This window comes from Trifolium pratense, linkage group LG3 (genome assembly GCF_020283565.1).
Source record: "Trifolium pratense cultivar HEN17-A07 linkage group LG3, ARS_RC_1.1, whole genome shotgun sequence".
NCBI lineage: Eukaryota > Viridiplantae > Streptophyta > Magnoliopsida > Fabales > Fabaceae > Trifolium > Trifolium pratense.
The window spans coordinates 3,363,590-3,380,041 of record NC_060061.1 but is presented as its reverse complement, the minus strand read 5'-3'; the positions used below and the strand labels follow the sequence as shown (position 1 = coordinate 3,380,041).

At 33.9% G+C, this 16,452-nt stretch overlaps 3 protein-coding genes across 3 annotated transcripts; 2 read left to right on the top strand and 1 right to left on the bottom strand.

Annotated features, from left to right (window-relative positions):
- The first annotated feature begins 84 nt into the window (after positions 1-84).
- Positions 85-1,786, top strand: LOC123914387 (40S ribosomal protein S2-4-like). The gene is made up of 2 exons (XM_045965518.1): positions 85-846; positions 1,427-1,786. Exons 1-2 carry the CDS (start codon positions 166-168, stop codon positions 1,589-1,591), a joined length of 846 nt encoding a protein of 281 aa, XP_045821474.1. The 5' UTR covers positions 85-165; the 3' UTR covers positions 1,592-1,786.
- A 3,110-nt stretch (positions 1,787-4,896) lies between these two features.
- Positions 4,897-9,911, top strand: LOC123918440 (microtubule-associated protein 70-2-like). The gene is made up of 11 exons (XM_045970497.1): positions 4,897-5,645; positions 5,748-5,833; positions 6,492-6,557; positions 6,644-6,814; positions 6,941-7,111; positions 7,211-7,366; positions 7,475-7,621; positions 7,742-7,813; positions 7,900-8,451; positions 8,548-8,741; positions 9,424-9,911. The coding sequence occupies exons 1-11, from the start codon at positions 5,432-5,434 to the stop codon at positions 9,461-9,463; spliced, it is 1,869 nt and encodes a 622-aa protein (XP_045826453.1). The 5' UTR covers positions 4,897-5,431; the 3' UTR covers positions 9,464-9,911.
- A 544-nt stretch (positions 9,912-10,455) lies between these two features.
- On the bottom strand, positions 10,456-15,485 carry LOC123918441 (persulfide dioxygenase ETHE1 homolog, mitochondrial-like). The gene is made up of 10 exons (XM_045970498.1): positions 15,255-15,485; positions 14,374-14,924; positions 13,855-13,983; positions 12,661-12,768; positions 11,927-12,061; positions 11,707-11,748; positions 11,569-11,628; positions 11,445-11,498; positions 11,087-11,111; positions 10,456-10,939 (listed from the first exon to the last, which is right to left on the bottom strand). The coding sequence occupies exons 2-10, from the start codon at positions 14,590-14,592 to the stop codon at positions 10,857-10,859; spliced, it is 855 nt and encodes a 284-aa protein (XP_045826454.1). The 5' UTR covers positions 14,593-14,924; positions 15,255-15,485; the 3' UTR covers positions 10,456-10,856.
- Between the last annotated feature and the right edge of the window lie 967 nt (positions 15,486-16,452).

Sequence of the window (16,452 nt, the reverse complement as noted above, 5' to 3'; positions counted from 1 at the left end):
ACAATTATTGATGGACTTCTTAGAATAATCACCAACCCAAGCCCAAAATGAAAACCCTAACCTCCTTATATAACATCACCACAAAGAAACCCTAATTCGTGAGCTTCATTGTATCTCTGAGAATACAAACTCTCGTTGCCGTTTTCACTCACACTCATCAACAACATGGCTGAACGTGGTGGCGGAGATCGTGGCGGTTTCGGTAGCGGTTTCGGTGGTCGTGGTGATAGAGGTGGTCGCGGTGGTCGTGGTGACAGAGGTCGTGGTGGTCGTCGTAGAGCAGGTGGAAGACGCGATGAAGAAGAGAAATGGGTTCCAGTTACCAAACTCGGTCGTCTCGTGAAAGAAGGAAAGATCCGTAGCCTTGAACAGATCTACCTTCATTCACTCCCAATCAAGGAGCATCAAATCATCGATACTCTCGTTGGTCCAACTCTGAAAGACGAAGTGATGAAAATCATGCCGGTTCAGAAACAAACCAGAGCCGGTCAAAGAACCCGGTTCAAAGCTTTCGTTGTTGTTGGTGATAGCAACGGTCACGTTGGTCTCGGTGTTAAGTGTAGCAAAGAAGTAGCTACTGCTATTCGTGGTGCTATTATTTTGGCTAAGCTTTCTGTTATTCCTGTTAGGAGAGGCTATTGGGGTAATAAGATTGGAAAACCTCACACTGTTCCTTGTAAGGTTACTGGAAAGTGTGGTTCTGTTACTGTTCGTATGGTTCCTGCTCCTCGTGGTTCTGGAATTGTTGCTGCTAGGGTTCCTAAGAAGGTTTTGCAATTTGCTGGTATTGATGATGTTTTTACTTCCTCTAGGGGTTCCACCAAAACCCTTGGAAACTTCGTCAAGGTTTGGATCTCTTAATTTGTCTTTTTATTTTATGCTAAATAGTTGTTAGAATTTCAATTATTATTATATATATTGATCTTTAGTGCATTGATAGTGTAATGTTGATACTATGATATGTGGTTTGCTGACTTTAGATTTGACTTTGTTTTGTAATTTTGAATTGCAATTGATCAATGGTTTTGTTTGTTATGCTTTTTGCATGTTTGAATTGTAGTTGAATTTTGATTTGTGGTGACATTGTGATTTTGGCAAACATGTATTCGTGTATGTTTGGTATCATGGTGAGTATGTCAGAATCATGGTTGTGATTTTCCAATAAGTACACTATGTGGTTTTTGAAATTGCTGTGTCACTCTGATTCCAGCATATCCACCGTGATACTAAACATAGGCTTAGCTTGATTTCAGATATGCACTTTGATTCATGTTACACTTGCTAGATATGTAATTCTTTTTTAAGAATCTCAAGTTTTTGATGGACATCTGTTTACCACACTCACACAAACACCCTTGATTAAACCTGTTTTTTGTTTATTATTTATGATGATCTATCGTTTAATGTTGTGAATTTCATTTTGCAGGCTACATTTGACTGTTTGATGAAAACCTACGGGTTTTTGACACCTGAATTCTGGAAGGAGACTACTTTCTCCAAATCTCCATTCCAAGAGTACACTGATTTGTTAACAGCTAAGCCAATTGGAAAGGTTGTGATCACTGATGAAGAAAGGGGGGTGGAGGCTTGAATTTCATGTTTTGGTTTTGTTGAATGATCATGGTGTGTCTTAAGCATCTTTGTAGGAACTAGTATTTTATCTTTTGTGGTGCCTATGTTATTTCCTTTCGTACTGAGGAACCATTTATAATTTCTTGCATTTGTTTTTAAACTTTGTTTGTCGGATATTTACTAAATTTTGAATACCAAATTTTTCTTCCCTATATATTCACTCTGCCAAAGTAACTAATTTCAGGTGGCTAATAATCCATAGATAAGCTAGTTTGGTTCTGTTTTTTAGTTTTAGATATTATTGTGGAATTATGTTGATCATTGTAATTTTGCTTAATAAGGTGGCTCATTGAGATTATCCGTCACCGTCTCTCGGTCTGAACATGCAATTAATTATTACACTGCCCAAATTATGTTGAAATTCATCAAATTTCTTTTTGAATTTTTTCTTCATTTCACCCTTGCTAATCATTGGAGAGTGTTTGTCTGCTGAGTCTGCTAATGTTCATTGGAAAGGGTTTGTGTACTTAAAATCTGCTAATATTCATTTCATTTTACTTGTTAAGCTTCCGAGGCATTTAGTTAAGAATACTCAATAATCAATATAGTAAAATTATCTTTTAAGTTTGTATTTTAATGTTTTTAAAAATAACAAATACAACATCAATTCACATTTTTCTTTTTTGACACCTTTAATTTTAGCATGACCCTTCCTGTTTGTAATGTTTAAGTGCCACATTTTCCACATATATGCGATTATATACTTGGAATGAGAACATGCTTTTGCCTTAGAATTTAGGAATGGTGTACAGCACTACAGAGGTTCATGTTGTGCAAATGAAGAGCTGACCCATTTGTATTGCGGTGCTACTTTTAATCATGGCATCAAGGACCCCCCTCCATGTGATAAATTCCTATAGCTCACATGTGAAACTTCCAAGTGATCTTTACGATACACGTATCTCCCAAAATTTAGCATACATCAATCTACTCCTAAGTTTACATACACGAATCTATGTGGTTTAATGCTTTAGGTTGGTTAGTCATAACAGGTGAAATAGACTAATATATATATTTTCCCGAATAGATTTTTTTTTTATTGACTTAATTGTATTTTTGGTCTATATATATATATTACGACTGTTTTGTTCATTTTGTTACTAAAAAGGGAGGAGGAAAGCTTATTTATGATTTCGTGTCGAACCTGGTAAACGAACAAGTAGGTGGTCTTTCCGGAAATGTGAAACAAGTTTTCCTAGCTTTCCACATTGCCAGAATTGAACAATGGAATCATCCAAGTGCCGTATTATAACTTTCAGTGTTAAAAGGGTGCGACAAGTTGAAGTGAACTTTCTAAGAGTTCTTGGGTAAAAAGCATTTTCCATTGTCACAAATGTCATATGGTTGATTCTTGAGTGTGTCTCAAGAAAAGTGTTTATGAAAAATTCTAAAGCATCCTTAGCGTAAGGCAATGGAGGGAAACCTTGGATAAAAAGTAAGGCAATGGTGAAACTATGTAGTGGGTTATGACATGGTAGTACAATATACAAATGTTGAGTTCATTGAAATTCTTATATAGTTTAAATGTTTCCATCCACAATGAATGTAAACACCTGTCTCTTGCATCTATGTTTTTGCCAAACAAGCAGAAACTCCACTTCACAACTATCAATATCACTCTCTCTTTCCCACTAGCAACTACCAATGGTGGTGACTTATAACATAACCCATGTTTATAAACTTGTCTTTACTCTGACACACCACCAAACAAAAAGGGGGGCACTACAGGATGAAGTAGAATTGGGTGGCCTGGCCTTCTTATAATATGTCACTATGTTGTGTAATAGTAGAATTTTGGTTATACTAATAATACCCTAATGGTCGACACTAATGAACTTCTAATGAAAAAAGTTCATCAATCACTTGAGTCTAATATTTTAGTTACATAGTTATTTAGTTGATATGAAATTGTTAATTTTGAAATCAATTATTGTACTTTTATATAGTATAGTACTACTTTAATGAAATCAAGAGACATGATCAATGATCAGTTAATCAATTGGCAATTGCCAAGTGTGCGAAGAATATAAAATCTTAACATTCTTTTTAAACCATTGGAATGGAAAACTCCACGAAGATTCAAAACTCTGTGCATGATTATGAAACGAACCTTCATTCCAACATTTGCATATGAGCTCATAACTCACATTTAGCATATCATATGTCGATAGACAACCGCCCAAATGAAAGGATGTAAATGCATGATTAACATTATTTTAACCCAAATATATATATTTTTTATTTACTTATACAAAATTTAATTGTCTTACATTCTACCCTATATCATTGCTATCTAGTTGGATAATTAGTTTCTTTAATTGCATGCAGAAGATATTTTATTTTAAAAAAAAATGCAAATGATCCTTTTAAAAATTGGGTTTAAGCATTTATATAGTTGCTACTAATTAAGTCACTGGTTGCATCTCTTTTTTTCTCTCTTGTAACCAAAAAAAAAAAAAAAGTCACTGGTTGCATATAAAATAAACTAATTAGATAATATATTAAAAATAAACAAACTAATTAGGCTTTTGTTCATCTACAACTTTTACCTATTATCAATAGGGATGTCAACATAGTTAAAAGTATATTCTCGCTCGCCGTCTCCGCCACCCAAAATGCCCCATCTCAGTCCCCATTCCTTATCGCATAGAGCTTTTTCTCCATGTCCCTGTTTGAGCGAATCTCCACGGTATTCGCAAATACTTCCTCAACATAAAGTTAAAATTAATAAAATTGGCGGTAAATAAATTAAACCATGAAACAATTTAAAAGTAAGACATATCATGAGTATTGTGACAAAATATGACATATAAAATACTCTAAAATATATATTTACAAGATACTTTAGTAAATTGCTTGAGGATGGGTCCTCGCAAAGCGGAGGGCATGATCCCTGTTCTTTTCTCCGCATTCTAACATTTAAAATTTTCCGACTTGCAAAACTTCAAACGCGATAGTCTCCATAAAAATCTCTGCTTACATATACACGGTGGGAGACCTATCTAACTCTCCCACCCTAAACTTGGCCAAATCTAATTAGGGATTTAACATAAAAACCAAAAAACAATCCATCATAGCAAATTTTTTTGACAATAACCCACCCACCCATCATAACAAATTGACATCAATTAAAATGACATTTTCATAAGGGTATTCATTTTTGGAAACCACACAATCCCTTTTATTCTAAATCCATTTTCATGGACATATTAAGTCCTACAAGTTCATTATTTAAAGGTAGGGGCTATCATTCCAAAGTCCAAACATGTTTACCAGCTAAGTACCCTTCTACATCACCACTTGGCACTTAAAACGACCCCATTTACTATCCTACGCCGAATCGCATGGAGTGCGCATTACGCTACGAATTTAAATTATAAAAACCCCATGTTATTAGATTGATTATTTATTATCATCTTGATCGATCACTAGTTTATTTATTTTACTTAACTTATCTTTCTCTGTCACACAGTTTTTATCTGCTTAACAACTAACTAGCCGTACATAAACTCATTAATTAATCACTTTTCTTTAATCATAATCACTCACTCACAGAAAATCAAATCTGGGTTTAAAATCAGTGTCTAGAGAGAGAAACTACCATAAACTATGAACCAATCTATCTCCAACTTTCTCTCTCTAAAAAAACCGTTTCGTTCATTCTCTCAACTGCATTTTGATTTTCTTTCTCTCTTTCGCACTTCATTTTTTGAGATCTTAGAAGGAAGAAGCATTTGGATGTGCGTGTGAGTGTAATTGTGAGTTGTTTCGTTTCGTTTCGGAATCGGTTAGATCGGCGATGGATGAATTTTCCGGCGATATGGGAATGGAGTCGACGGTGGTGACGCCGGCGCCGTTGACGGTTTCTGGATCGTTTAAGGAAGGGAAGAACTCGTCACGAAGACGTACGCATTCGATGAGGCCTAGTTTGGATGCGGATGAGTTCATGAACTTGCTTCATGGTTCGGATCCAGTAAAATTGGAACTTAATCGACTTGAGAATGATGTTAGAGGTGTGAAAATGTAGTTCGATCTAGCGAGTTTTTGTATTGATTTTGCTTTGTTTTTGTTGATTGTAGTGTGTTTAATCTCTATGTGTGTGTGTGGTTTTGCAGATAAGGATAGAGAATTATCAGAAGCTCAAGCGGAGATCAAAGCTTTGAAACACTCTGAACGACTTAGAGAAAAAGCTGTTGAAGAGGTTGCTTGTGATTTTCAGTTTCGTTGTATTCAATTAATTTTGAATTTCCAAAATGATTATGTGAATTTCGTTTCTTACTAATTTTGGAGGTTTTTTAGTTGTTAATTTTGCTCTGGACAATGATTTTTGTTCTGATTGATTATTACTTATTTACTAATTACTACTTATCCATTATTATTTTTTTACTATGCATTCTTTATATGTCTGTGATTACATCTTGATGATATTGATTTGAATTTTCTTCTAATGATTTTGGTGATTATCATATATGTTTCTTACTGTAGAGTCATTATGCCATTTGATTTGTTTCCATATCATATACTATCTGCAAAGTAATTACATTTCGGTGGAATTAGGGGGTGAGAGCGAGCGGTCTTAATCGGCTGTTTTGTATTTTTAACCTTAATAGTTGTAATGATTTCTTACCTAGTAATTATTGATGCTTAATCATTATTTGCATTGTTTTGAAGTCATGATGTTTCAGAGTTGCTATCGGTGCATAATCATTCTTTACATTGTTTATAGATGGTTGCTTGAGAACTTGATCCTTTGTCGTAATTTCTTCTATTCATGTTACCGATGCTTATTAATGCGCCCTTTAATACTATTTGTTAGCTTGAAAAATTTACTTTTTTTCTCTTTTTTGCTTGTGCTGTAGCTTACTGAAGAATTGTCAAAGGTTGACGGAAAGCTGAAGTTTACAGAAAATCTTCTAGAAAGCAAAGTATAGCTTGGAGCCTCTATTGACCTTGTCGATGAATGATTTTTTTCAGGTTTTGATATGTTTACTGAACTTAGTATTTCTTGCAGAATCTTGAGATAAAGAAAATCAATGATGAAAAGAAAGCGTCGATGGCAGCTCAGTTTGCAGCTGAAGCTACTCTTCGAAGGGTCCATGCTGCTCAGAAGGATGATGACATGCCTCCTATCGAAGCCATTCTCGCCCCTTTAGAAGCTGAACTCAAGCTTGCTCGGCAAGAGGTATGTATTGCCTTGTTTTTCTACTTTGAATGGTAGTTCTTGTGTGAAAATACAGGTTAAAGGGGACCAAGGCTGGCTTGTCATATGTAATTCGTGTCATTCTTTTATCTGGTTTCTTTCTTGCAGATTGCTAAACTTCAAGATGATAACAAAGCTTTGGATCGTCTTACGAAATCTAAAGAAGCAGCACTTCTTGAAGCTGAAAGGACTGTTCAGGTTGCCTTGGCTAAGGCCTCCATGGTGGATGATCTCCAAAATAAAAATCAAGAGCTAATGAAACAGATTGAGATTTGCCAGGTATTTGCAATCTTGTATGTTTTTTTCTTTCAAAATACATGCCAAGTTGTTACCATAATGATGTAAATTTTTATACTCGGTATCACCATCACCTCCCAGGAAGAAAACAAAATTTTGGACAGAATGCACAGACTGAAGGTGGCAGAGGTTGAAAAGCTCACCCAAACTGTGAGGGAACTAGAAGAGGCTGTCCTTGCAGGGGGTGCAGCTGCAAATGCTGTGAGAGATTATCAGCGAAAATTTCAAGAAATGAATGTAACTTGTTAAATTCACACAGTTTGCTTTTCCAGTTGCTTTACTGTTTTTTTTTTTTTTTTTTTGCTTCTTGTTAAGAGTTTTTGCATGGACTGTTTTACACTCTAGGAGGAAAGAAAAACTCTGGATCGGGAGTTGGCTCGTGCCAAGGTAACAGCAAACAGAGTAGCTACAGTAGTTGCTAATGAATGGAAAGATGCTAATGACAAAGTGATGCCTGTCAAACAATGGCTTGAAGAGCGACGATTCTTGCAGGTGGGGTATTTTTTTAATTTCTTAGTGCTTTGTATTTAATCCTTTGTTGCTTTTTCTTTTAGTATAAATATAAATTGTCCTTTAATATTTTCCATATTTTATTGAACTGCAATCTTACAGGGAGAGATGCAGCAACTTCGGGATAAGCTTGCTATAGCTGATCGCACTGCAAAGTATGAAGCACAGTTAAAAGTAATAATCTGGTTTTACAGCCTGCATGTATTAACTTAGGAGATAAGTTCTGCCATTACTCAAGGTAAACCTTTTACAATTTTCAGGAAAAATATCAATTACGGCTTAAAGTGCTACAAGAGAGTATGAGAGAAACTTCTAACAGTATTAATCGCGGCACTTCAGAGGGAAGATGTGTGGGCAATGGGCCTTCTATTAGCAATGGGCCTTCTCGACGACAATCTTTAGGTGGAGCTGATAACACATCCAAACTGAACTCTAATGGGTTTCTGCCTAAGAGAACATCATCCTTTCAAATAAGGTCCTCTGTGTCCTCCAGCACACTTTTGAAGAATGCTAAAGGCGCATCTAAGTCTTTTGATGGTGGCTCTAGGTCACTAGAAAGGAGTAAAATTCTTCTAAATGGAAAGCCTCCAAGTTCCTCGTTTAACCAGTCTTCTGAAAGAACTAAAGAGAAAGAGGAAAACAATAATTGGAAAGGAAGTTTGGATGATAAGCCAAATGATTTCCCATTAGTAGATGCAGAGGATAGTGTTCCAGGAGTTTTGTATGATTTCCTTCAGAAAGAGGTCCTAGCATTGAGGAAAGCTGGGCATGAAAAAGATCAAAGCCTAAAAGACAAGGACGACGCCATTGAGGTTAGTAATTTTTTTAACCCATTTGGATTTTAATCTTAGATTTCTTATTCACCATTGCAATATCAGCTAATTGTTGCAATGGTCATTATCTGCCAGATGCTAGCAAGGAAAGTGGATACATTGACCAAAGCTATGGAAGTTGAGGCGAAGAAGATGCGAAGGGAAGTAGCTGTCATGGAGAAGGAGGTAGCTGCAATGCGCACGGACAAAGAACAAGAGACAAAAGCCAAGCGTTTCAGCAATGCGAAGGGTCCTATGAACAGTGCTCAGCAACAGCTTGTTTCTGGGAGGTACTTCTTTTTCTCTTTTTATGGTCACATTATTGTGCTCTTATATTCAATGGATTGTTGTTTTAAATAACATTATACAATTATACAAATACTATTATCTTCTAAAAAATCGGCTAACACGCACACCTACGTCAAGACACTGGTACATAAAAGGCGGTAGAATAAAATATCCTGAATACAGAGCTTACCCAAGAAGGGAAATTATTATTATTTATGACAACTTAAACAATATGATCTGTACTAAGGGAATCTGATTGTTGCAATGACGGGTCCTCTGGGTCGGGTCAAAGTATCCCTTTCCTGATTTCCTCTTATCTTCTAAAGAGTCTATATATTGGGATTCCCCTATAATTTTTGTTCTTATTAGCCTATCAACATAACCCTATAGTGTTCATTGCATTATTGTGTAATCTTTATACTCCCCTATATGAGTTATCCAGATTCCAAATTGGTAGGTTAAGTATTATTTGCCTTTAAGGTTTGTTGTTGACATTAATTAATAATTATGTTTTCTTAACTAGTTAAACTATGACCCAGCTAAGATATGTATTTTCAGCCTTTTTGCTGACTTAATATTGAAATTTCAAATAGTATGTTACTGCCTTTTGTTTCTTTTCTCTAACTTTTCACGTTTCTGCTTTTTCAAATTACTCGACTGATGGGGAATCTTAAATTTGCACAGAAACATGGGACGGGGAGGATTAACACGCAGCACCCAGTGATAACAAGTCTATTGCAGAGACACCAAGGAGTGGATTTTCATATCATAATTATTCCGCCCTCTATTATTTATATTTTACCTTTGTCGTTTTTTCTCCAATTGATTCTGGCGACAGTCGTTAATGATATTTGCCATGGATTGAGGGTGAGAAAAGAATTCAAGTAATTGAGGGTAAGAAGCAAGGCAAAGGAAGATGATTAACATGGAGCTAACTTTCAGCTTTTCATTGAGTGGCAGTGTGGTTGTATTATAGGTAGCTTTATCTCTTCTTTTATCCCTTCTTTTATCCATTTGGCAGTTGATATTTGTAATACGCCGATAGTGTGATTGTGTTGGTTCAGGTTTGTTAATATATTTGTAATCAGATCAAGAACTAAGTTTATTTGGTTGTGCAATACATTTATAGTTTCAAAATTTATTGTAATTTCTAAGTTCATTTTGAGTGACCACATGCTGCCTACAGCCTCTTATTGAGAACTTAAAATGATCATATTAGAAATTTTGTATTTAAAAATGTATTTTCTACAGAAGTTGACTACATAAGTTTTAAAATACTTTTACTATATTTAGGTTGCTTGAGTAGTTTCTTTATTAAAGTAACATTGTTGTAAAACGAAAGAAGTATACTAATTGAAAGTTGGGCCAATTAATCTTTCTCCGTAATGCCATATATTCTCCATGAAATATATTTTTTAACCAATATCAAGAAAGTTCGTCAAAAAAGAACCTAATATCAGAAAAAATGAAAAGTACATTAGATTTGTCAAAAAAAAAAAAAGTACATTAGAGATTATTTAAGTTATATTTGTAAGAGCATGGTTTGCAGTTGTTTTTTTCGTTCATTTCATTCTTGTGATAGCAAGGGTACCTACCTATATGATCATACACCAAATGAATGAGCCCCATGTTGCATTTCTAATTGAATGAAATGAACTAATTCATTTCATTCTTGTGATGACATGGAAATGGTACCTATATTATAACACCATGCACTTACTGAATGAGCCCCATGCTGCACTGTGATCGAACGAACTAGTTCATATCATTCTTGTGGTGGCAAGACTGCCTATAATACAAGAGACTTTTTTTTTTGGTACATAGACGAAATGACAAAGTCATCATAAACTCACACACACACGAGTGAGAGAGTTGGGGTTCGAACCCCAGTCATAGCATCCAGCCTAACCATTTCGGCATTATTTTGTAACCAAATAGAATAGAACACAGCATAATAATATTGAGTTCAATAATCATCAATTTATTTGTTTACAATCTTCATTTTCCTTTTCCTTTTCAACACAAAGAACAATTAGCATTATTTATTTTCCTTTACTAGCAATGCCTTCGTGTTAAATAACATCGTCATGTGACTGTCAGACAAGACCGTTAAAAGCTCAGCCTGTTTTGGATTGGATTCCACAAACCATATTTGCCGGAACAGCTACGTCGATCATTTTTGGATATGACAAGTTAAGATCTGTTTCACAAATTAAATGCGCCATCAATAGTTTGTCTTTGCAATAATTTGATTGCAAAAATAAATGAGCTAAAAGATTGATTTTGATAATTCAAGTTAAAATAATATAAATTTGACAAGGTTTCGTGAAATTTAGCTAGCACTTACTTCCCATGATGTTCTTGAAAGTTTCCTGCAAAAGAGGGATCAGCATGTTAAACATTTTTTATTTGCTAATTTCAGTGTTGTCAATTGTGCAGATCGCAGAAAATACAGGTTTGTTCAAATTCCGTTATGCTCCGGTGGTATAGCGCCGTTATAGCCATTATTTGACAGCACATTGTACTAGACAGCATATTGCGGAACAATAATGATTTGTTTAAATTTTGATGCGCTATAGCTGCTATTTAACAACACTTGTTTTAAATCAAGATTACTCTAAGCTAAAAGAATCATTCTCAAAATATATAGTCAAAACTTTAATTAGGTGGATTGAACTCAAATTATGGATGTAATCAAATGTTACCTCATCTTTTGTTAGGCGCGGGTTATACTGTATCTCCTCTCCGACGGTACTTACCTAAAATAACAGTATATGTATAAGCACCACTACAAAAAAATTCAAATAAAAAGCATAAAAGTTTTCTTACAGAGAATCCTTTGTAGTCATGAGCTGGATAGAGTAATGTATCTTTCGGCAACGTAAATATCTGTTTCCAGAAAATATATTAATATTCAAATTTCATAAACCAGAAATTTCATAATACACAACAAGTGTAAGTTCATACCTGTGAATGGACCGATTTGTAAAGATTCTCTGAACTACCACCCTGCATATTAATAATTTGAATTAAATACCAAAAAAAAAAACTCCGCGATGAAATCACAAAAATAACCAGAGAGTAAAACTCAGCCTTATATCACCATCATCATCATTCAATAAAAGTAATGTAACAGTAATGTATCCTTTGTAAACCCTTTGAAAAGGGTAAGCTAAACAGTATATACCTGAAAGTCGGTCCTTCCACATCCGCGAATTAACAGGGTATCCCCGGTGAATGCCATTCTAGGTTGAGGTTGATCAGGTCCATCTCCTGTAACATAGGTAAGGCAACCTAAGGTGTGGCCGGGAGTTGCACGAACCTACAATGATAAATAAAATACAATAATATACATTAAAAATATATAATATAATAAACCATTAACATTTGCAATCCACATCCATCACAAGAGAAAATAAGATCCATTTAACACAAAAATTCCCCATTTCATCGAAAATTTATAATAATACGAACAAGGTAAAGCCATCCTTGATTCTTTGGCCAATTTCATTTCTTTACACACAATTTACCGCCATAACGAGCTAGCTTTCAACACCATCGCCTTTGTAGTTTAAGATTAGTCTGAAATTAAGGACATGTCTATGATCTATCCATCGACTTGACTAATCAGATCTCTTATCTTAAATGATGTTCCAAATTGTAACAATACTAGAAACCGCATCTAATAATATTTTATCAGAGTCGTCCTAACTTTAGAGTTTTGTAGACATGTTCAAACTTATCAAACAAAATTAAGAAATGGACGGCCGAGCCAGGAAGCAGCATATATAGATCCCAATCATTCCCTTACACAAAATAATGAAATGGAACACGTCTTTGACATTTACTTGTCATTAGTATAGTATTAGTCTTACAAAAAAAAGAAGCAAAATCAATCTAGGCATGTAGCTGCAGACTAACCTCTATATAAAGATTGCCGAAACGGATTTTATCACCCTGCTCTACATAAATATCTGCCGTTGCACCACTTGCTTTTGAAATAACAGACTTTACATCAGGAACTTTGCTCTATATATAGTAAGTGAAAAAACAAAACCAAACTAGGTTACTACCACGGGAAAGTAATTACAAATAGGAAAATGCTAACTAGTGCCCCCGGGGCACTAGTTAAGGATACTAATTATAGTAAAATTACATTGAAACTTGTGTAGTCAATGTTTGTAAAGTATAAAAAGTGTCATTTCCAATGCAAAAATTGCTTTTTTTGTATCCTTAACTAGTGCCCCGGGGGCACTAGTTAGCATGACCCTTACAAATATTGGAATAGACACTCTAGAATGAAGTGACTAGGGTAAACATACATCACCCTTGAATAATTTAACCGGCTAAGATAGAATTTTAATTCTGATTAGACACTGGTGGGATATACAGCATAAATAAGCGCTTATAACAAAAGTGTTTATCATATAAGTGCTTATGTACAACATATTTCTATACCAAAAGATATAATGAATCAAAATGTCAAATTGTTTTCATAAGCTATCCTAGAGAGCTTGGAAATAGATTGAAAACAGCTTCCGGACATGTCATAAGCTGTTTATATAATATCTTGCCCAAACTGTATCACAAGTGTTTATGTTATTATATCAAATCGAATAAGTCGATCCAAACAGACCCTAAATTAAATTGGAAGCACCATATCTTGCTCAATTTCTACCTCCAGAATTGATTATAATTGAAGCTAGAAATTATAGCTTTTGATTCTAGAATACATTTTTACATTCAAATTTTGTGTTCAACTCACATTTACATGAATGCAACCAAACATAAATCACTTTAGCTTCAACTCAATTCCAGTCAAAATCAATTTTACCGAATCAATTCACTCAAAGTCACTTTTATAAGCTATAAATTGTTTTCATAAGCTATCCTAGAGATCTTGGAAATAGGCTAAAACACAGCATACAGACATGTCATAAGCTGTTTATATAATCTCTCCCAAACAGTCTCACAAGGTGTTTATATTAGTAGATCAGATCCAATAAGTCAATCCAAACAGACCCAAATTAAGTTGGAAACACAATTTCTTGCTCAATTTCACTTCAGATGAAAGTTTATCACAAAACTTATCAGCAGATGCATGCTACTACGTACCTTGATGAGGCCAGTCCCAGTAACATGATCAGCATGTACATGTGTATTCAAAGCATACACAAGCTTCAAACCCAATTCTTGAATAAGTGATAAGTCTCTATCTACTGTCCTATCAACAGGGTCAATCAACTGAATTTTTCATAAAAAAAAAAATCATCAATCACCAAAACAAAAGAAACCCATAATCCAATTCAATAAATGATTCCAACCCACATAAAAAATTCTCAGAAACAATGAAACACACTTCAAAATTACTTTTTTTTCACAAAAAAGTCAAAATCATCAATCTCATAAACAGAAGAAACCCATCATCAAATTCAATAAATGAGTCCAACCCACGTAAAAAAATTCCCAGAAATAATCAAAAACACACTCAAAATTACATTTTTTTCACAAAAAAGTCAAAATCATCAATCACAAAAACAGAAGAAACCCATCATCAAATTCAATAAACCCACATAAAAATTTCCCATAAATAATCAAACACACATCAAAATTGGATTTTTCTTTTCAACTTACAAGTGCTGGTTTTTCAGCATGTGAAGCATCAGCAAGAAGGTAAGTGTAAGTAGATGATTCCTTTTCAAAAAGCTGACGAAACAAGAGTTTGGAAGAAGAATAAGAAGAGTAAGAAGCCATTTGTGATTTGAGCTTAATTGTAGTGGAAATTGAAAGAGGAAAAAATGAGGGTTTTGAAGGAAAAAAAGAGGAGAATTTGATGAATTGAAATTTGAGCATTATTGTAGTTGAAGTATGGAATATAAATAGTATATAGTATTAGAGATTGAGAAGAGAAATAGGAGATAAAATAGAGGAATGACGATGATGTTGTTGTTGGATGATGAATATAATAATGAAAAATTGAGTTAAGGAGTCGATGGTTTCTATCAAGAGGATATAGACAACATTGTTGCCATTGTACATAGGAATGGGAAGAGACAGGACATAGAAATCAATGTCAAAATCCTAATCGGTAGTGGTTTCATCATGGTGTCTAATATCAATATACAAATGAGGCAAATCGATAGTAATCCTCGTTACAGTAAGATTTTACTTGTTTTTACCATACCCTGCATATCACAAAGATAATAAAATTGATATCAATCAAGTTATCAAACAAATTTTTTGAGCATTGCATCAAAATACAAACATGTGCATTGGCAAGGGTAGTTTGCAAATCAATTTAAAATTAGAACATTTTGCATTGATAATTAGAAATGAATGAGTTGATTTTTTACATTAAAATTTAGCAAGAGTAGAAGCATAGAGAAACAATATGCAGAAAAATCTCCCAAACCCTTGAAATTGTGAAGAAAGTGTATGTGAGACTTGATCATGAATAAAATAAAGAATAGTAACAGTACAATTAAAGAAAAGAATGAATAGAAGAAGATTGGAACCTGTTGTGAGAGAGATAGGGTGCAAGGTTGAAGAGAAGAGGAGCACTGGAAGTGCAATCTGTGAGTAATAGAGAGAACCGTTGGAAGAGATAGTGTCGCCGGCGGAAGAGAAAGCACCGGTGTTAGAGAGAAAGCGAGTGCCGCTTAGGAGAATTGTTTCAGATCGCAAGTAGCATCTCGTGATATTATTTCTATTACCATATTTTACTTTTGGAAAATGCTAATTAGTGGACACTAATTAAGCATTTAAATACACCGACCGTGTAAAATAATTTTACACCGTCAATCAATACCAATTAAGTTAAGCTCATGGAAACAACAAAAATAAGTATTTATATTATTATGAATTATGAACTAATTTAGGTTTTATTTACATTTTGACCATATTGAATCACCAAAAAATTATAAGTAACCAAATTGAATCTCTTTTTTTCTTTCTTTTCAATAAACTTGATTTTATGTTCATTATCTTAATTAAAATACAAATAATGAAATTCTAATAATTAGTTGAGAAGTAGGAAGACAAGAGAAGTGAGTAGGAGTGTAAGTTGTTCGGACAAAATGGGTGAAATCGAAAAATCAAATAGAAACTTAACCTATCTTGTTTGGTTTTGATTAAAAATTAAATTGAATCGAAAAAATCAAAATGATTTGGTTCGATTTTCAATTTTAAATTTTAATGAACAAATGAGTCAAACTAACCGATATGCTTACTAATACTAAATTAGTCGATGGTCACGCGACCTTAGAGGCTCAATGACAAAAGTGATTTCAATAGGGTGCATTTTAAGTGAATTCATATTCTAAAGGAAAGAATAGATTTTCTTCTATTTACTTCCGACGACTTTAAGGGAAATAATAGATTTTAGGAGTATTCTATTTACTTCTTCCAATTTTATACAATATATAAACAATATTTAACTTTTTAAATTTATTAAAAAAATAATATATTTAGTCAATATTATTTATTATTTACATATAAAAAAAAGGAATATTTAATACTTCATCCGTCCCAATTTGATTGACACAGTTGACTGTTGTGCACTATTCACACATGTTGCTCTGACCTTATTTTTTACAAAAAAACAAAAATAAATATTAGCATATAAGATGTTGTTTGATTCATCTCGATGAGTCGATGAGTATTTTTAAAATATCAAATTTTTATTATTATATAAATAAAAATATTAATCGTCAA